General features: G+C 36.4%; 1 protein-coding gene across 6 annotated transcripts; it reads left to right on the top strand.

The window, feature by feature from the left end:
* The first annotated feature begins 275 nt into the window (after window positions 1-275).
* On the top strand, window positions 276-13,557 carry LOC104119302 (uncharacterized). 6 transcript variants are annotated; one of them, XM_070181883.1, is made up of 17 exons: window positions 276-583; window positions 801-900; window positions 1,766-1,811; window positions 3,512-3,648; window positions 4,831-5,012; window positions 5,125-5,252; window positions 5,335-5,622; window positions 6,509-6,646; window positions 7,116-7,370; window positions 8,163-8,300; window positions 8,370-8,690; window positions 8,811-8,984; window positions 9,284-10,232; window positions 10,330-10,508; window positions 11,558-11,950; window positions 12,090-12,294; window positions 12,667-13,557. In XM_070181883.1, the coding sequence occupies exons 1-17, from the start codon at window positions 481-483 to the stop codon at window positions 13,170-13,172; spliced, it is 4,242 nt and encodes a 1,413-aa protein (XP_070037984.1). In that variant the 5' UTR covers window positions 276-480; the 3' UTR covers window positions 13,173-13,557. The 6 variants fall into 6 exon arrangements, with proteins under 6 accessions (XP_070037984.1, XP_070037985.1, XP_009629062.1 ...); XM_070181884.1 differs by having other exon boundaries at window positions 4,831-5,021; window positions 6,509-6,565; XM_009630767.4 differs by having other exon boundaries at window positions 4,831-5,021.
* Window positions 13,558-21,165: the final 7,608 nt, after the last annotated feature.

Raw genomic sequence — 21,165 nt, 5'->3', positions numbered from 1 at the left:
CCAAACTTCACCCAAATCAAATTTTTGAGAATAAATTTGAGAATCTATAATCAAACACTAGCTAAAAGTCTTCATTTTTTTTAAAATTCCATAACAAATCAAACACGTTCACGTAAATTGAAACGGATGAAGTACTAATTTTTTTTAAATTAATTGGGCAAAAAATATTTATTTTGGACTGGAGCGAGTAACACGTGTCATGCATTCATTTCTTCGTAAACTTGCATGCACAGTGATGCAGTGTAGGTACCGGCACCACTTTCTGAAGGTGGTGGAGGTGTGCAGGTGACAGAAAGGCAGTAGCCACTAAAGTAATTTTATTACCATTTTCAGCCATTGAAGCTAAAACCAAAAGAAATCACAAAAAGCAAACATTACAGATAGCTATATATACAAAAAAATAGTACTCCGTAATTGTTTAGTAGTAACATATTAGTATATGATTCTTTTTCCTTTGGAATATTGAAATTACAATTGGAGATGGAGGAGGAGAAAAAGGTGAAAAGTTTGAAGAGGAAGAGAATGACTGGGCAAAGCTTTAGAAAGTGGGTAATACAACAAGCACAACGAAGAAAGTGCTCTGGTTGGTTTTTTATTTTTATTTTTTGATTTTATCATCCTCTCTGATTTTTTTTTAAATTTTTTAGTATACCTAGGAGGAGTGAAGTGGAAATGGGGGAGGGAATTACAAGGTAGGGCATGGAAAAAAGTGAAAATTAAGGCAAACAATCAACTTCGCTACCATATTCTCTAAAGCCTAATCAATATGTTTATTAGTAAAATCTGATTTATTTTTTCAGAAAATGCTAATAAAAAGGAGGATCACGTGTCTGAAGAAGAACACCATGTGACTGAAAGTAACCGTCTCAACGAAGAAGAAACCATAAAATATGCACACAGGTATGCCTTTCATTGGAGTTATTTTTTTTTTTTTTTAAATATAAAAGAGTGAGGTTATGTGCACATTATGGGAAGGGAGCTCCCCTTTTTCTGGGTTTGTGAAGCCTATTTTAATTTTATTTGATATGATAATAACATAACTTGAGCTTAAATGGTGGCGTAATTATTGTTTTTGGTTTGGTCCTAAACCCTCCTACCCATGACCATGTGATATGTACATTCAAAAAGCAAAATTACATTCTCTTCAACGGAGTGAGGAGTCTAAAAAAATTATTGGTACTTTTTGCCTTTGTTTCCAATCGAAATGAAGTCCCAATACAGCCCCTTATTAGCTACTACTACTTTTTGTGGGAGATTTTGAGTGAGTTTGGTATGACTGGAAGTTATTTTCATGGAAAATATTTTTTTTGTGTGTTTGGTTGAATAGCGAAAAATATTTTTCAAAAATAATTAAAAATAAAAATTAATAGTAATATTAGCAAATTACCAACGATTAATAACAATGTGTGAAGTTAAAAGTTAAGATAATTGTGCGGAATATGACTTCCGCCCATAAGTGAGGGAAGTCATTTTCCCCATTTTGATGGAAAATGGACATTTTTTTGGTAACCAAACACATTAAAATGTTTGGAAAATATTTTCCTAAAAAATGACGTCCGTCGTATCAAACACACCCTTTGATTCCGCAGTTTTTATACTTTTTTGCATGTTTTGTAATTATCTAGCTTATCTTGCACACCATTATCAGAAAATCGTCATGCATAATCAGTCATAAATTATTTAAGATTATGGAGTATTTTCCCTGTTTTATGTATTTTCCCATGTTCATTGCTGTGATACCCTTTCTATTTTAACTCTTTTTCAGGGTGGATGATCAAAGAGAAAAACACGCTTGTCCATCAGAGAAAAATGTCAGTCATGACTAAAATTGATCTGCAACTTTTATCTCTTTTAATCAGTTTTTGTTTGAGAATATAAAGGTTTTGTTTGGATCCCTTACAGTTGCAATGACAAAAAATCATGTTAAATTATTATCAAGGCTGCACAAGTGCTGGTTCTTCTGAAAATGCAAAATGTCGATGTTTGACTGTTATGAACCTTTACTAGTAGCTTGAGGTTCTACATGCTGTATTAATCAAGTGCGATAGAACCTATCAATCAAATCTTCAAGTCGAACTGAATCATTTGGTTTGCTAAACTGTTAGGTACTTGTTAGTTTCCATAGCATTTTATTTGCACCTTCAACTATAATAGGTGGCAGAAGCATTATCTTCGAACTTTTACAGTATTTAGTTACTTTAAAAGCTTAGGCACCTAAGGATGTGGCCGAATGGTCGATGAAGCTGGAATAAAGATCATGGGAGACTAATGGTTGTATCCTCACAGAGGCAAAACAGTCTAGTGGTTTTCTTCCTATTTGCCTTAGCCTCACTGTGTAGAGTTAACCAGTATTTGTACTGGTGGAAGGTTGCAAGTATTTGGTAGAATAGTTGAGGAGCTAGTGTGCAAACTGATTTGGACACCACTGTAATCACAAAGTAATTCTTTAATAAACCAGTAACCAGCACTTACCTAGTAAGAGACTATGATGAAGGAAACAAACCAATGAAATAGAATGATGAGACTTGGCTGTTTCTGTTTGCTGTTTTTTGTCAAATAAAGATAATAAGAAGCCTGCACTAAATGGAAACTTTAAAATGCCAGATTCTGGTTATTTTGGTAGTTTGAAATTTTGGTGCAACTCTCATTGTGTTATTGCCATACATACATGCCATATACTCTGGGAGGTGTTCTTGCTGTCTGTACCAAGCTGTGTTATACAACTCCTTGTCTCCAATGATGAAATGGACTTTATCAAATATCTCTGATCTCATCATGATGGTGGCCTTTACACTTTAAATCAATATGCTACATAAAAGTTGTTATTAAGCATCCATACTATTCTCTATTTTGTTGCAGTGCATACAACCAGGTTTCTGATAACGTTTTTGCTCTTGTTTGCAGTTTTTCAAATCCTTGTTTTTATTCTTTTTTCTCCCTAGAAGTGAAATGTTTGCTATATTTGTTTCTGTTGTGTATTATTCTTTTCCTTGATTGCTTGCTTTTCCAAAAATATATTCCCCTTCAAGTTTTATGTTATTCATATAGCAAAAATTGGTAATAATCCTTAAGCATTTTATAGTCTGAGAGAAGTTTTAAAACTGCTATTAGCTTCACTTTAGCAATTGAACTCTCTTTCATCTTCAGATAGCTCCTTCTATTACATTATACTAATAAAGAGTTTTTGGGGCCCAAAGAGGTTTGATATATTAGGGTCTTTTTAACGTAAAGAGAATACGATACTCCTGTTAACAGGTTTGATGGAAGGCACCATATAAGTTGGAATAAACATTTTAGGGTTCTAAGTGAGACTAAGCACTTACATAAGAAATCTTTTGAAAAGCTTGGCAACCACTGCCTTGTTTTCCCTTTTGAATGATATATCTTTGTCTTTGAACCTTTCCTTCTGGAAGTGATAAAGGACAAATTAGTTTTTGGGAGGCTGATTGTCATTGCTTTTTATCTTGGAGAATTTGAGCTAACTGATCAATCTGTCTGCTATATTATGTAGGACAAAAAGGACATTGAGCCTTTTAGATCAGAGCTTAGAGTTGACAGGACTGCGAATTGCAAGGGCTCCAAACAGGATGATAAGATTGAAGGTGAATCTAAGGACTGTTTAATCTGCAAGCAGGAGGGAAATCTATTGTGAGTTAATCAAGCACCATCTAGTTACTCCATTGTAAATTCTTGTACTTCATGGTTCTAGAAGGTTGAGAAAAAAGAACTATGAGCCCTAGTCCCACATGTAAGCTTTTCTGTATTGCTTTGACTCTTCTAGCGTGTGTTCAGCCGGTTATGTGAAGAAATTTGTACCATACTATTTTTTTAGTTAATTTATTGTGTATAACCAAATTAAACTTTTTTGAACCGTTCCAATATTAATGTTTTATGGAAGTAAAACCTAACCTAATGATTCGATTTGCTCATGTTTATACCGAAACTTATTTATGAAAAAAAAACCCTAAAAAATGGTTTGGCTAGGTTTGGTTAGATCAGCTCGATCAGTTTTTTAAATTTTTTTGACATCACTAGCCCCTCCCAACCCTCATCTTGCTGAAAGAAAAATAAAAATCCACACAACATAGAGACATCAAAGGTAAAACAGAGGAAATATAATGTAACTCAAATATCTTTAAAGGTCATGTCATATTTTGTTTATTTTAATCTTTTGAAAATTTAGAATCTACCATTGCATCAAAAAATGTTGCTGAAGTAGGAAAATAATAAAGTTTCCAGGGTCTTGGTTCAACGGCAAAGGTAGTAATTAGTATAACCTAGGATGTGTTAAGAGCATGTCACCAGTTTGATTTCTGCTTGGTGAACCAAGTCTGGCATTTATATGAGAAAGTTTGGGGGGGGGGGGGGGTAGACTCATTACCCACCAAGTCTCGAAATTGAGAAAAACGGATTTCCTGGTTTCCAAAATAAAAGGAGAATAATCAGAAACACTTTATGACCATTTCATTTTAGCTGCCTTGGTTTTGAAAGACTTGGAATATTTGCTTATGGAGATTATAATTAATTCTAGAACTATTTGTCATTATGACTGTGAAAGAGCCTGAGCATCCAACACCAGTCCTTAAAGAAATTGAGTATCCACACTATTCAACAATGATTTTTCTGGGATGATGTTCAGTTATTTTGCCTTTGGTTCTTGAAGTTGACTATGTCCCTTAGAACGAAGTGGCTACAACTGCTGGTGAAAGTGCTTTCTACTTCTGGAAGTATGAGAGAATTTAAACGTAATATAATGACCTCCAACTACTTCTTGGCTTTGCACCTGTTGAAATCAGAGAATCACCTTTCCTTTGTGTTTTTTTTTTCCAGATCCTGTGCTGGACAAGGATGCAAAAGGAGCTTCCATCTTTCTTGTGTTGACCCCCCTCTCTCCTATTTTCCACCTGGACCATGGCACTGTTATTGGTGTGTTAGAAGGAAGTTGAAACTAGGTGTTCATTCTGTGTCTGAAGGAGTAGATTCCCTTTTGGATGTCAGAGAGTGTAATTTGGGTAATGAAGGTGCAAGCTATCTGCAAATTCTTATAGCTTGTCTTGATTATGTTTTACACGAACTGTGTGTGATATCCAATTGTCTCATTGTACTTTGTTAATGTGGCACCAGTTATGCAAAAGCGGGAGTATTTAGTAAAGTACAAAGGTCTTGCTCATGTTCATAATCGCTGGATTACAGAGAAGCAGCTGCTTCTTGAGGCTCCAGCAGCCCTTAGAAGATTCAAGAAAAAAAACAAGGTATATGATTATCATTATCTTTCCATTCTTGCCTTCTTTTTTCAGCAAGTCACCTTTGAAAGCTATGTGATGATTTCTCCAGAGTGTAAGTTGGAAAACTGAATGGAGTCTTCCCCATCGTTTACTAGACAAGAGGTTGATAGCAGTTACAGATCACAACAACACTCACGTGCATGGGATTGATGAAAATGATGCAGATTGCCATTATGAGTGGCTTGTGAAATGGACAGGTCTGGGCTACAGTCATGCCACATGGGAAGTGGAGAATGCTTCATTTCTAAGGTCGCTTGAGGCGGTCAAACTCATGACTAATTATGAAATCCGACATCAGCAGGCTACGAAAGAGTTGCATCCTTTGACGGAAGATGAGGTAAATCTCATTAGTAAATGCCAACTATGTGACGCTGAGCTTGAGATTGGGGAGGATCCTTTCTGTTCAACATGCTTTTGGTGTACACTAAATTCATGAAACTTGCTTCTACTGAAATTGCTTTTGATGCTGTTATTATATTAATGTTACCTTTAGTTACATATGTAACTTTCACTTAGATGTTTGCCTTGTTGAGAAGCACATCTTCGGATGAAGTATTGCAGTTGGTCAAAACTATGAATATTTGTTCTCCAATTTTACGTTAGAACTCCAATGTGTTAACGTCATCTTTAAGAATATTTGAGACTTCTCAGTTCGTTTACGTAGATTTATGAGCGACGCACGACTTGACTTCTCCTTAACGAAATTGATTATTTTTAAAAATGATACTTGAGGGTTTGTTTAAACTGCAATTTTGATGCAATCTTGCTAGTTTTCATCCTAATCCTAGTCTCATATTTGATAGAGGATACCCTGGAAGAGTTTGCATGTCCTCATTGCTCTGGAAATTGAATCGACCTTGATCCGTTCTGAAACTCCATATAAGTTGGGACAGGAACTTTTACAGATCAAAGTAGTTATCTAGTATTTCATTCTCTTTATAAGTGTTTACAAATATATTCTTGTTGCCTTTGTCTATCGGAAACAACCTCTCTACCTTCGTAAGGTAGGGGTAAGGTATGCATACACTCTATCCTCCCCAGACCCCACTTTGTGGGATATCACTGGGTTTGTTGTTGTGTTGTTGTTGTTGCCAAAAGTATTTTTCTTCTGAAGCTTCTTCCTCATTATGGTAATCAATGAAGGGGAAAATGTAAACTGGCTAACGTGTTATGTTTGCAATTTGGTAGCCCAAGTGAAGTCATATTTTTCAATATTCCTGCAGAAAAGGAAAGCCGACTATCAAGAACTGCCGAGACCTCTATTTGGAAGCGCTCCTCAGGTCCATAATCATCTTACTTATATCAACACTCTTCGTAAATATTGGCAGAAGGGTCAGAGTGCTGTCGTCATTGATGACCAGGTGGATGATTGCTTTTCCAACTCTATCTACGTGCAAACGTACTGTATATACACGTACTCACACGCCCCCAAACACACACTAACTTAGAAAAGAAAAAAGCTTGTGTTATTCTTTCATTTCATAATTCTCTTTCCAATGCACACGTCCTCTTTGCAACTACAACTGTGCAGCCAAAGTCTATCTAAAGTTCCCATTAGCACATTAGCAAGATTGTAGCCCCTGCTGTTTTAACTTTTTCCTTTGCTTGCTCCAGAGGTTTCAGCCTTTGAAATTTTGCTGAACCTCCATTGCATTCCTAGTCAATCATAAATTTTGATACACCGAGTTTCAAGCTTGCCGATGATTCTCCAATTTTTCTTTTGTTGTAATGTGATCCTCCAAGATTTTTACCTATATAAATGCCTGATGCAGCTTCGTTTGAGTCTAAATATTAACTGGAGCTGAACTGTTCCATGTTTGGAATTTACAGGAGCGGATTTTGAAGGTGGTCTTATTTCTATTATCCTTGCCCAAGGATATTGGTTTGCCTTTTCTCATAATCACAACTTCTGCTGAACTTCCTCTTTGGGAAGCTGAGTTCTTACATTGGGCATTTTCTGCTAACATTGTTGTGTACAAAGGTAATAAAGATATACGAGCAATTATAAGGACACTCGAGTTTCACAACAAACAAGGTGCCATTATGTTTCAGGTTCTTCTGTCACCTTATGATGCTATTGTTGAGGTAAACTTCTTTTTGTTTTCATTTGTTTTCCTTATCGCATATAATGAAAGACGAATTATTCATATCTTAATTCTCAAGTATTGATCTCTTTGAATGTTGTATCCCACTTGAACTAATTACAATGCATTGTACTTTCAGTCACATTAATATGGCATAATAGTTTTTCTGATCCATGTATAGCATTTATCCTTCCGTAGGATCTTGAAATAATAGTTTTTCTGATCCATATATAGCATTTATCCTTCCGTAGGATCTTGACATGCTGCATTTATCCTTAGTAGGATCTTGAAATGCTTAAACCCATAAGTTAGGAGGCAGATACAAGATAATAATTTTTTTTGATCTACATATAGCAGTATCCTTATTGTTTAATTGTCCCACATTGGTTGATGGAATAGGTTGTTGTCTCCTTTTATAGATTTAGGCAATCCTCATCGGATGAGCTAACCTTTGGGTTGAGTTGGTCCAAGATCCATTTTCTTAACATGGTATTAGAGCGACCTATTTCTATTCTTAGTTTATCCAATGTTGGGCTCCCATGTTGTATTGTCCATTCTATATATGTCCAGCCCTCTGTGTGTGGGGATGTTAGATTGTTTCACATTGGTTGATTGAGCTATTGTCTGCTTATATGGTATGAGGCAATCCTCACCTCATGGGCTAGCGTTTGGGGTTTTGTTAAGGTCCATTTTCTCAACACTTATGCAGGATCTTGAAATGCTTAAATCCACAAGTGGGGGAGCAGATACGGTGTTATATTTTTCTGATCTATATATAGCTATCCTTATGCAGGATCTTGAAATGCTTCAGCCAATAAGCTGGGGAGCAGTAATTATAGATCAGTGCCAGGGTTCTGCCATGTCAATGCTTCTCTCACAAATTAAAGTGCTTGTTTCTGATATGAGATTGCTTATTTTCCGTCAACTAGAGGTTTGAATTCTTCTATTCTGTATAGATTCCCAAGTATCTGCAGCAACTTACGTTTCCTAAATGTATCAGGGTAGATGTGATAGAGGGTTCAATCACAGTAATGTTCTCTCTTTACTTTATCCTGAGTATGACAAGGCCGACAATGATCTGTCGTACACTGATCCCAACATAGACCTAACTGAATTCAAGGAAAGGTTAAAGCGCTTTGTTGCATATGAGTGCAACTCCTCCACATCCAAGTTCATTGAGTACTGGGTTCCAGTCAAACTCTCCAATGAACAAATTGAGCAATACTGCAATTGCCTCTCTTCGAATTCAGCTTTGCTTTGCTCACGTTGGAAGAATGACTCACCAAATTCCCTCCACAACATACTTGTATCTACCAGGAAGGTTTGACTTGTTTTTGACTGTTTTCAGCTTCCAATACTCTGTCTTTAAGAGTAAAACCTTCAGTTATTGTAAGTGACATATCACCATATCTCTGACTTGGACTTTGATTTTTGTTCTCAGTGTTGTGATCACCCTTATCTCGAAGACTGGTCTCTGCGAGACATAGTTCTAGAAGGAATTCCTGTAGATCAGCACTTTGATGCTGAAATTAAACTAAGTGGAAAATTGGAATTCCTCTATAAGATTCTTCGTGAGATCAAACAGCAAGGACAAAGAGTACTCATTCTTTTTCGGGTATCTGCTTTTACTTCTTCAAAATTTTCTTTCGTTCTAGTTCCTTCCTGATTTCCATACGTGTCTTTGATATTCCCAATTGACTGGACACTACCATATAAATGATTATTGGTGCCTCTAGGAGCTCTCTTGTGTATTCTTTCTTATTTGTTATTTGTGAATGTATAAATCCCTCAGGAGACTGATTGTATTTTGTTGGATTTGCTCTAACATACATGTAAACTTATTTTATGTCTCTCTTATTGGTTTGCTAGCTAATGTTCGTAATTTCGTATGATGCTAAGTTGTTTATGTTACAGTCTCTTGGTGGCTCGGGGGTTATTTCCATCGGGGACATCTTGGATGATTTTATTCATCGAAAATTTGGTGAGGATTCTTATACACGCATTAGTGGGGAATTCAGTCGTAAATTGAAGCAAGCTACCTTGAACAAGTTCAACAATGAGGGAAGTGGGAAATTTGCTTGTTTGATGGAGACTCGTGTTTGTGCTCCTAGTGTCAAGCTTTCGAGAATAGATACAATTATTTTGTTTAACAGTGACTGGGACCCAACAAATGATTTAAGATCCCTGCAGAAGATTGCAATTTATTCAAAATTGGAGCAAATAAAGGTACTCCGTCTATATTCATATTTTACTGTTGAAGAGAAAGCACTCATTCTTGCAAAGCAAGGTATGACAATTGACAGCAACATAGAGAATATAAAACAATTCCATGAGCTGCTAACTTGGGGTGCCTCTTTTCTTTTCAAAATGCTTGATTGTTTCCATGTACAATCTTCACAATCAAAAAGATCGTCTGACATTGCTGCTTTAGATGATGTCTTTGCTGAATTGTTAGGCCTGATATCTAGTAATAGTGAGAACAGTGATTATAACAGCTGTTCAAAGATATTGAAAGTGCAGCAGAATGGAGGGACTTATCCAAGAAACATATCTCTACTTGGTGAAGTGGAAATGCAACTGATGGATGATTCTTCTTTTGTGAGAGGAATGACGAATGAATTTCCCAACGTTTTCTGGACAAGTCTGTTACATGGAACGGTTCGTAGGTGGAAACACTTGCCTAGACTATCACAAGGGATTAGAAGGAAAGTTAGACCCCGGGTTGATTTGTGTCAGCCATCCGAAAGGGAACAAGTTTCTGAAAAGAAAGGCAGGAAAGAGGGCAATAAAGTTCATCTTACTCCAGAACCCAAGTTAAGGACGAAAAGGAAATTGCATGTCCAGGGAAAGAGACTCAAACTTGGTAATGCAGTGCTTATGTTGTATCTTTGTATCCATTAATTCTCCTTTATCATCAGACACTGACATATTTGCTTTTTGATGCCAAACTCATTTTCTAGGGATGTCTCATCTTTCTGCTGGTAATAAGTATAAATGCAGGCGTCTTGTGACTAATCCCAGTCTGCAGTGCGATATTGACCGGCAAGGTAGAGCAGCTATTGACAAGGTTCAGTCCCGAGTTGGCTTAACCATGACTGATCAGCATCGAAAAGAAAGTATTTCCATGAAATCAAATCAGGTGCGGGGATATCTTCCTGAATTCTTTCACTTTCCGAAATATTCTCCAAAATGCATCTGGAAATTGTTCTAAGTTCTAACAACAACAACAACAACCCAGTATAATCCCACTAGTGGGGTCTAGAGAGGGTAGTTTGTACGCAGACCTTACCCCTACCCTACCCTGGGGTAGAGAGGCTGTTTCCGATAGACCCTCGGCTCCCTCCCTCCAAGAACTCCCCACCTTGCTCTTGGGGTGACTCGAACTCACAACCTCTTGGTTGGAAGTGGAGGGTGCTCACCACTAGAGCAACCTCTTGGTTCTAACAAGTAACATGAGAAATCAGTTTTTCAATGAATGAAGCAGTGGCCTCTAGCATGTGATCTGGCATTAAATGAAATTCTCCTCTTGCTTGTTCATCAAGGGTTAAGTTACTGGATGACTCTGCAAAACTTACACCAGGGAAGGTATTATGGTAAAATTTAACCAGAGGAAAGGTGATATTCTCAATAAAAGAAATATTAACATCAAGAGATTGTGCAAGTTGTAAAAGTTGTCGAAACAAAGTTTTAGAAAATGTTGAAATTTCATAGTTTCTTACGCCAGGCAACAACAACAACAAAAAAAAACCCAGTGTAATCCCATAAGTGGGGTCTTGGAGGGTAGTGTGTACGCACACCTTACCCCTACCTTATAAAGGTAGAGAGGCAGTTTCTTACTCCGGGCAATTATGAAAAATATTGCCTTTATCATGAAATATATGAAATTTATGATCCCACCATGCGCTCATAGCATCTTACTGAATTACTTTCTAAAACGTTTTTGCGTAAATTTTAATTAGATATTCTTTAGTAAGAGAATTTAGAATGTGGCTAAATGTTGGCTGTGGTCCCTTATATGCACTGGGCAAGTTGTTTCCGTCTGACAATCTATCTCGCGGTGCTGGTTTCATTTTCTTCACCTCTAGTATCAATGGAATGAACTTTCATCTTTGTTATTGGTGCCATGAAGTTTCTTGAATCAGAGTGGACACCTGATTGTTTTCTCAAACTTTCTTTTATCTATCTCAGCTGCCAGATTCCAATTTGCCCGCCTCTACTGGCCGTGATCAAGCTCATGCATTTGTGCCCATTGACAATCACCAGAGCCATAGGAATTGTATTGATTCTTCCAGTCACCAGGTTTTAGATTTCATGGACCTTCAGCCAGAGGAGTTGAATTTTCCAATAGACTCTTCTATTCAGTGGTCTACAGGAAATTTGCTACTGCAACAACATACGAGTACAGGTGCAGGAAACGATGCGAGTATGAGAAGCAGAAACAGCCAGGAATATCAATGTCGTCCTGATGCCTCTCCAGACGCATCTGAGCTGCTTCAATCCCCTTGCCCATACCCACTTCAAATGGAGATGGAGAGGATACTAAAGGAGAGAGAACAAACTACAAAATTGCATGAAAATCTGGTTTGTCCTTCTGACCTGTGCCCCTTTCTTGTTCATTTCTGTGTCCTTTTGATTTATTGTTTATTTTTTAATTTTAAAAATATAATAATACTTCCCATTGCAAAGATTACTGAAGGTTTCATTATAAAATTTTATGCAGAATTTGCTCCTGATATCTGAATATGAAAAAGAGCTAGATGCGATAAAGAAGAAGTATGATTTGCTGTTTGAGATTGCTGACACAGAATTAGTTCAAAAGCACAAAGACCTTGATACACTCTACAACAAAGTGCATATGAACAAGTTACTAGCTGAAGCCATGACCCAGATACAAAATACTGCTTGGTCACTAGAGATGACAGAAGGTATGCATTTTTATAAAAAAAATCTTAATAATAATGATGGTAACTGCAATTACATATGCTTCACAAGAACAACACTTCAATCAATCTGTTAGTGGAGTCAAAGCCTTTTAAACTATAATTTGTTAACAGTGAACAGCATTTTCAAAAATAAAGCTAGTAGTCTCGTATTTCTCCTTTTTCTCTGTTCTGATTCTGTCCATCCAGACGGCCGGAACTTGTCTAGTCTTGATATAACTTTGGAGATACAAATGTGAAGTAAATTACATCTCAACCTCTTTTATTTCGAGCTCGATTAACTTTTGACATTTTCCTTTCTATCAGTTACTGTCTAATTTATATCAATGATATCCTTAATGTGTGCTTTTCTTACAGGAACTGGACAATCATCACCAAGCAGACCTAGTAGAGTCCCGGCAGTGACTGCTGCATCAACACAACCAGCAAGTCAATCATCAAATATTCTAAACTATCCAAGTTTAGTTTCTGAACCTGTCAACTCAGAGCAACGAGCTGCGGACCATCAAATATCCTCTCAGAATTTTTCAATGGCTGTCATTCCATCTCAAAATGCTGAATTGCCTATAGTGACAGAGTCAGCTGCAGTTCCGCCAACAAGTGCAAGGGTCACCCTGCAAACGACAACCTCTGCTAATCTGCCGATAAGTGGTTCACCTATGACCCCAACACGAAACTTGCAGCCTGTCATCCTCACACCATTTTTATCGACTAGTGTTCCAAGTCAACTCTCGATCCAAACTTTTAGTTATGCGGCGAGCCCTGGAACAAGCTGTGTACTAAGGGCACCAGCTCCACATCTGAGACATTTTAGACCACTGCCAACAATGAATTCTTGGAATTCCAGCCTGTTGCAGTGGTGACACTGCATTTTAGTCACCTGGTTTACAGATTTGGTGAATCACAATACTTAGGTTATCACAGACAATATGTTTGGTCATTTTGCTCTCTCTCTCTCTCTATATATATATATAGTGTTACTAGGTTTTTGGTTGATCTCTAGAATGGTAGTTTGTCAAATTTCTAGGAACCCCTGACACCGGATGACGTTTTCTTTTAGGTTTTTAACTTAGTTGCCTGAGTCCATTTGTTGCATATAGCACTATACATGTAAAGTTTTGGCCTTCACCCTTTTGTTTCAAAAGTTAATAGCTTCATGCCTATTGAATATTTGGTCTAACAGGCATGAAATTGCATGTTTTGTACAGAATTTTGCTGAAATACTGTCAGAGAAAAGCATTTGCTCGATAATCTATTCATATTTCGTGCATGTTAAGATGAGAACCAGCTCTTGCTGGTGGGCTGCCTCATTATCTGTTATGCTACTAAAAGAATTTACATATACCAGATGTTTTAAGGCCAGTTGAAAGTGTGTTAATTGCATGTGTCAAAGAAACTGACTTTTGTTAAACCTACTTAAAGAATTATTAGACATACATACAGGTCTCAAGTATCTTCCAATACACATTGTGCTTTTAGTACCGATTGCCTTTCCTTTGTTCTAAACTTTGACTAAATTGTCATAATTTATAGCTTAACATTACGCTATAGAAGTACTAGTTAAGTGAGTGTAGTTTAAAACTGTTGGAATTTTAAGCTTGTGTAGCTTAAAGAGGGTGAATGAGAAATAGAGGAAAAATGAAATATTTGAGTTTCTCTCCTTGCCAAAGGGACATTGTCCCATATTGAAGGAAGAAAAGGCTTTTGATGGGTATATATATAATTGCTCTTCTTCTAGTTCTTAAAGAGTTAAGAAGAAGGCAAGCCTCACGCTGTCGTCGTCGCTCGGCTTCGGCTTCGGCTTTGGTCATTAATTGATTAATCTTTTTGGACAAAATTTCTTTCAATTATTTAATTAATTAATTAAATAATTAACGAAAAATTGAATCCGGAATAATCCATGACCCGCGACCCGGTCCGATAAGGCCTGTTTTCTTTCCCGAATTATTTTAAATCCGTTTTCCCGCAATATTTCAAACAACCTGTTCCAACATCCATGGTTGTTTCTGAAAGGTTGCAAACCTTTTCAGAAACAATGCCAGCAACTCTATAAATATACTTTGAATCCCATAATCTTTCCTTATGAAATTTTCTGATCTTCTTCTTCTTCTGCACAAAAATTTCAGTGTGTTTTACAGCCTTCGAGTGGCTCGCTGTTCACCGGCGTTTTTGGTACTAACACTCCGGTGAGTTAAATCGTTCTATCCTGGGAGGATATATTCCAGCACCTCGGGTACTTGAGGGAAATAATTTCCTTAAGGACACACTGTGTATTCAGTGGACTCGATTTATTCCTATACTGTTTTTCCAGAATTTATTTCGTTAAACAAGTATTACTAACTTTCTGTTTTGTTTATATATTTTAAAAAGTTTAATGATTTAATTGTTTATTACAACAATCCAGATTTATAACAATCTTAAGGAAATTATTTTATTATATTCTGTATTTTGTTTGTGGAGATTAAAACCTGGGTGATTTTCTACTCCTTCTGAATTTTACTATTCTGATTTGAAGATATAAAAACTTTATTAGAGTATTGAAATTCAGAAAACGATTTGAAGAACATAAAAACTTTATCGTTTTCTGTGAAACAGTATATAAAAACTTCGGTTTTATTTATTATACATATTGTTTGTTGTTAATAACAGTATTGTTTACTGTTCTGGTTTTGCCATTAATTGAACTCTTCTGTTATTTACAGTGAGAAATGGCAATTGATAACGGAAATTCTTCCGTGACTATTGCGGCAATGACGATAGCCTCGTCAAGCCGGACTGTTGTTCCACCGGTAGAGAAACTGGGGAAATTTTTCGGAGCCAACTTCAAAGGATGGCAGCAAAGGGTGTTCTTCTGGCTTACCACACTTGGTATGCAGAAATTCACTAGTGAAGAACCTCCAGTGCCTGCTGCGGATATACCGGACAACGAGAAATTCATGATTGTTGAGGCGTGGAAGCAGGTAGATTTTCTTTGCAAAGGCTATATCTTAAGCGCTTTAGAGGATGACTTGTACAATGTCTACAGTGCGATAAATACTTCGAAAGAATTATGGGACGCACTTGAGAAGAAGTACAAGACTGAAGATGCATGCTTGAAGAAGTTCGTGGTTGCCAAGTTTCTAGACTATAAAATGATAGACAATAAAATTGTTGGAACCCAAGTTCAGGAGCTTCAACTTATTTTTCATGACCTTATTGCTGAAGGTATGGTTGTGAATGAAGCATTTCAAGTGGTTGCAATGATTGAAAAATTACCTCCTTCGTGAAGAGATTTCAAGAACTATCTTAAGTACAAGCGCAAAGAAATGAAGTTGGAAGATCTTGTGGTTCGTCTCAAGATTGAGGAAGACAACAAAACAGCCGAGAAGAAGTCTCGTGGAAATTCAACGATCATGGGAGCTAATATCGTTGAGCAGGCTGCTCCAAAAAGTAAGAAGAGAAAGAGGTCTTCTGGACAGACTAAGGAGCAGAACAAAAAGAAATTCAAGGGCAGCTGCTATAATTGTGGAAAAATCGGTCACAAAGCCCCTGATTGTCGTCTCCCGAAAAAGTATAAGAAGAAGGGACATGCCAACATAGTAGAGAAGAATGATGACATTGATGATATGTGTGCAATGCTTTCGGAATGCAACCTAGTTGGAAATCTGAAGGAGTAGTGGATTAACTCTGGATCCACTCGACATGTTTGTGCTGTCAAGGAAGCATTTGCGACTTACTCTACTGCTGGTCCCAAAGAAGAGCTTTCCCTAGGAAATACTACAACAGCCAAGATTGAAGGTTATGGGAAGATATTCCTGAAGATGACTTCCGGCAAGGTGTTAACGCTTTACAACGTTCTTCATGTTCCTACTACTAGGAGGAATTTAGTTTCTACTTCTTTACTTGTTAAGAATGGATTCAAATGTGTATTTATTTCTAATAAAGTTGTTGTAAGCAAGAATGAAATGTATGTTGGAAAGGGCTACCTCACAGAGGGTTTCTTCAAACTAAATGTAATGGTTGTTGACAGTATGAATAAAATTTTAGCTTCTTCTTATTTATTGGAGTCAAATGATTTATGGCATATTCGTTTAGGACATGTCAATTATAAAACCTTGCGGAAGTTAATTAATTTAGAAGTATTGCCTAAATTTGAGTGTAATAAATCAAAATGTCAAATATGTATTGAGTCTAAGTTTGTAAAACATCCTTATAAGTCTATTGAAAGGAATTCAAATTTCTTTAGACTTAATTCATATTAACATTTGTGATATGAAGTCGACACCATCTCGAGGTGGGAAAAAGTATTTTATTACTTTTATTGACGATTGCACTCGATATTATTATGTTTATTTGCTTAATAGTAAGGATGAAGCAATTGAAGCATTTAAGCAATGCAAGAATGAAGTGAAGAATCAATTGAATAAAAAGATCAAAATAATTAGAAGTGATAGGGGTGAAGAATATGAATCTCCGTTTGCAGAAATATATTCGGAATATGGAATTATCCATCAAACTACTGCACCTTACATACCTCAATCCAATGGAATTGCGGAAAGAAAAAATCGGACATTAAAGGAAATGATGAATTCTTTATTAATAAGTTCCGGATTACCGCAGAGTTTCTGGGGCGAATCTATCCTTACAGCTAACCGAATACTCAACAGAGTACCCCACAGCAAAACGCAATCTATTCCATATGAAAAATGGAAAGGAAGAAAACCCAACTTGAAATATTTCAAAGTGTGGGGGTGTCTAGCAAAGATACAAGTTTCTTTACCTAAAAGGGTTAAAATCGGACCAAAAACTGTTGATTGCATTTTCATTGGATATGCTACAAACAGTAAAGCATGTCGGTTTTTGATTCATAAATCTGATAATCCCGAAATTCACGTTAATACGGTAATGGAATCAGATAATACTGAATTCTTTGAAAGCATCTATCCGTATAAAACTGAATGTGAGTTGTTAAGTGAAAGACCTAAACGACCTCGGGAAGAACCAAAGGAAAATACTCAAGTATAGAAGATCCAAGGCGTAGCAAACGTCAAAGAACATCTACTTCCTTTGGACCAGATTTTGTGACATTCTTGCTTGAAAATGAGCCTCAAACTTTTAAAGCAGCTATGCCATCTTCCTATTCAGCGTTTTGGAAAGAGGCAGTCAATAGTGAGATTCAATCAATTTTGGATAACCATACATGGGAATTGATAGATCTTCCTCCTGAAAATAAGCCTTTAGGTTCGAAATGGATCTTTAAACGGAAAGTGAAAGCTGATGGCACTATCGATAAATATAAGCAAGACTTGTTGTCAAAGGTTATAGACAAAAGGAAGGCCTTGATTACTTTGACACTTACTCGCCAGTAACGAGGATAACATCTATTAGGGTGTTAGTGGCACTAGCGGTCGTGTATGGTCTTGAAATCCATCAAATGGATGTTAAAACAGCTTTCTTAAATGGAGAATTAGAGGAAGAGATTTACATGGAACAACCTGAAGGTTTTGTGATTCCTGGTAAAGAAAGAAAAGTGTGCAAATTTGTTAAGTCGCTTTATGGACTTAAACAAGCACCCAAACAATGGCATGCCAAATTTGACCAAACAATATTAGCAAGTGGGTTTAAAATCAACGAGTGCGACAAATGTGTTTACATTAAAAATACTCCAGGTCATGAAGTCATTGTTTGTTTATATGTTGATGACATGTTGATAATGAGCAAAAATATGGCAGATATAAATGCTACTAAGCGCATGTTGGCTAGCAAATTCGATATGAAAGACTTAGGAGTTGCTGATGTGATCTTAGGAATCATAATTCACAAGATTCCACAAGGTCTAGCATTATCACAGTCTCACTATATTGAAAAGGTACTTGACAAGTTCAAGTATTTAGATTTCAAAATTGCCAAGACTCCAATTGACGTGAGTTATACACCTCAAAAGAATGAAGGTGAAAGTGACTCACAACTGGACTATGCAAGAGTATTGGGAAGTTTGATGTATATCATGAATTGTACGCGACCAGATATAGCATGTGCTATTAGTAAACTGAGTCGGTTTACAAGTAATCCCAATCACATACATTGGATGGCAATGAAACGAGTTTTGGGGTATCTCAAACATACCCAAAATTACGCTTTGCATTATAACAAATATTCCTCCGTGATCGAGGGATATAGTGATGCAAATTGGATCACTGGATCATCTGAAGTTAAATCCACGAGTGGATATGTTTTTACAATTGGGGGTGGAGCAGTGTCTTGAAAATCATCCAAACAAACATGCATCGCCCGTTCTACAATGGAATCTGAATTCATAGCTTTAGATAAGGCCGGTGAAGAAGCTGAATGGCTCTGGAATTTCTTGGAAGATATTCTATTTTGGCCCAAACCTTTGGCACCTATTTGTATACATTGTGATAGTCAAGCGACAATAGGCAGGGCAGGGAGCGTTATGTATAACGGAAAATCTCGTCATATATGACGAAGACACAATACCATTAGACAACTACTCTCTAGTGGTGTTATCACAATTGACTACGTAAAGTCAAGAGATAACGTGTCGGATCCACTTACAAAAGGTCTATCTAGAGAGGCAGTTGAAAGATCATCAAAGGGAATTGGGTTAAGGTCTAGGACAAGTCATCATGACGGTAACTCTACCTAGAAGACTGGAGATCCTACGAGCTAGGTTCAAAGAGATCAAACAAAGTTATGAATGATGGTTCAACATTGTCAAATAACTCAACCCATTCTCGTGATGAAGACAATGTTTAGAAATCGAGGTAAAGCATTAAGACTTTTTGATGAGTCAACAAAGCTTAAATATTTTTTTTAATGATTTGCTAAGTCTGGCAGGATATGATCAGATAGTGTGTCTATAGGATTACACGTTTAGAAATCACCTATGTGAGTGTGAAGTGTAAGCCGCTTCAAGGGGAATGAAAGTAAAGCCCCATTCTCTAACCACTCATGAAACCAGGCGGTGTTCATGGCTGAAACGAACACAACCGTGAGAACCATAGATGGTTAAGGATTGATTGTGTGACTTATGTTGTCTAGGTATACAACAAAGCTCGACGGTTCAAAGATATCAAATCTACCGATTGACCGAGTATATCCGATATAAGTTTACTATGAAAAGTTCAAAGGGAAACCTACTTATCTAGATGCAATTAATTCTTGCATGTAAAACACACACGTGTCCGTGCATTCCTTTATTTTATAGCCATTCCCCATTCATGTGGGGGATTGTTGGGATTTTAAGCTTGTGTAGCTTAAAGAGGGTGAATGAGAAATGGAGGGAAAATAAAATATTTGAGTTTCCCTCTTTGTCAAAGGGACATTGTCCCATATTGGAGGAAGAAAAGGCTTTTGATGGGTATATATATAATTGCTCTTCTTCTATCTCTTAAAGAGTTAAGAAGAAGGCAAGCCTCGCGGCGTCGTCGTCGTCACTCGCTCGACTCGGCTTCGGCTTCGGTCAATGATTGATTGATTAATCTTTTTGGACAAAATTTATTTCAATTATTTAATTAATTAATTAAATAATTAACGAAAAATTCAATCCGGAATAACTCATGACCCGCGACCCGGTCCGGTCAGGCCCGTTTTCTTTCCCAGATTATTTTAAATCCGTTTTTCCGTAATATTTCAAACAACCTGTTCCAACAGCCATGGCTGTTTCTGAAAGGTTGCAAACCTTTTCAGAAACAATGCCAGCAACTCTATAAATATACTTTGAATCCCAGAATCTTTCCTTACGAAATTTTCTGATCTTCTTCTTCTTCTGCACAAAAATTCCAGTGTGTTTTATAGCCTTCGAGTGGCTCGCTGTTCACCGACGTTTTTGGTACCAATACTCCGGTGAGTTAAATCGTTCTATCCTAGGAGGATATATTCCAGCACCTCGGGTACTTGAGGGGAATAATTTTCTTAAGGACACACTGTGTATTCCACTGGGATCGATTTATTCCTATACTGTTTTTCTAAAATTTATTTCGTTAAACAAGTATTACTAACTTTCTGTTTTGTTTATATATTTCAAAAAGTTTAATGATTTAATTGTTTATTACAACAATCCAGATTTATAACAAAAACAAGAAATGTTTATTGTGTTCTCTTTTCTTTTTAACTTTCCTAGAAAAAAAAATCAAATAATTGACATGAATGGGACTTTCCTAAAGTGACATGACATGACGTGTTAAGATTTTTAATGTCTCCTCATTGGTAACGTAATATTGTACTTATTTCTTTCTTGTGTCAATAATTACTGGAAATTGTCTTAATACTTATTTATTAGTGATTTTCCTAATGAGCGTGTTAAATTTTACAGATTTTATGCCACTTATAACAGTATTGATGATGTGTTGTAATTTTTTAATTTCCATCTTTACCTTGTGCTTAGGATCATTTGTTTCAGACATATCAACGGCAATTTCATCAATTTATATTCCTTTAATTTGGAAATCATCAGCCATCCCTTAATAGTTTGTTTTAGATATTTAGTAAGCGTTTGGACAAAAAAATATAATGTAAAAAAAATAAGAGTGATATTTGAAATTTAAAATTATGTTTGGACGTGGATTTCAGTTGAAAAGAAATATTGCAATTTTAAGAGTGGAAAAAAAAAATTCCGAAAAAATTAGAAAATTGATTAAAATTACTTTTTAGTTTTTGAAAAACTCATTTTCGAAAAATCTCTAAAAACTTGCAATTAGTATTCTATTCTTTTAAGAGGACAGAGTAACATATGGGGAATACAGTTTTTGGTGATTTGAGTAGTGTTCCATATGCTTACTGAACATTCCCTACTTAAGATGAAGAATTGAATAGAAAAAGAAAGAGGAACAGATTGGACAGAAGAAGACTTGCCAG

Source organism: Nicotiana tomentosiformis, chromosome 7, assembly GCF_000390325.3.
Source record: "Nicotiana tomentosiformis chromosome 7, ASM39032v3, whole genome shotgun sequence".
In the NCBI taxonomy this organism is placed as follows: domain Eukaryota; kingdom Viridiplantae; phylum Streptophyta; class Magnoliopsida; order Solanales; family Solanaceae; genus Nicotiana; species Nicotiana tomentosiformis.
This window is presented reverse-complemented; position numbering and strand designations above follow the sequence as displayed.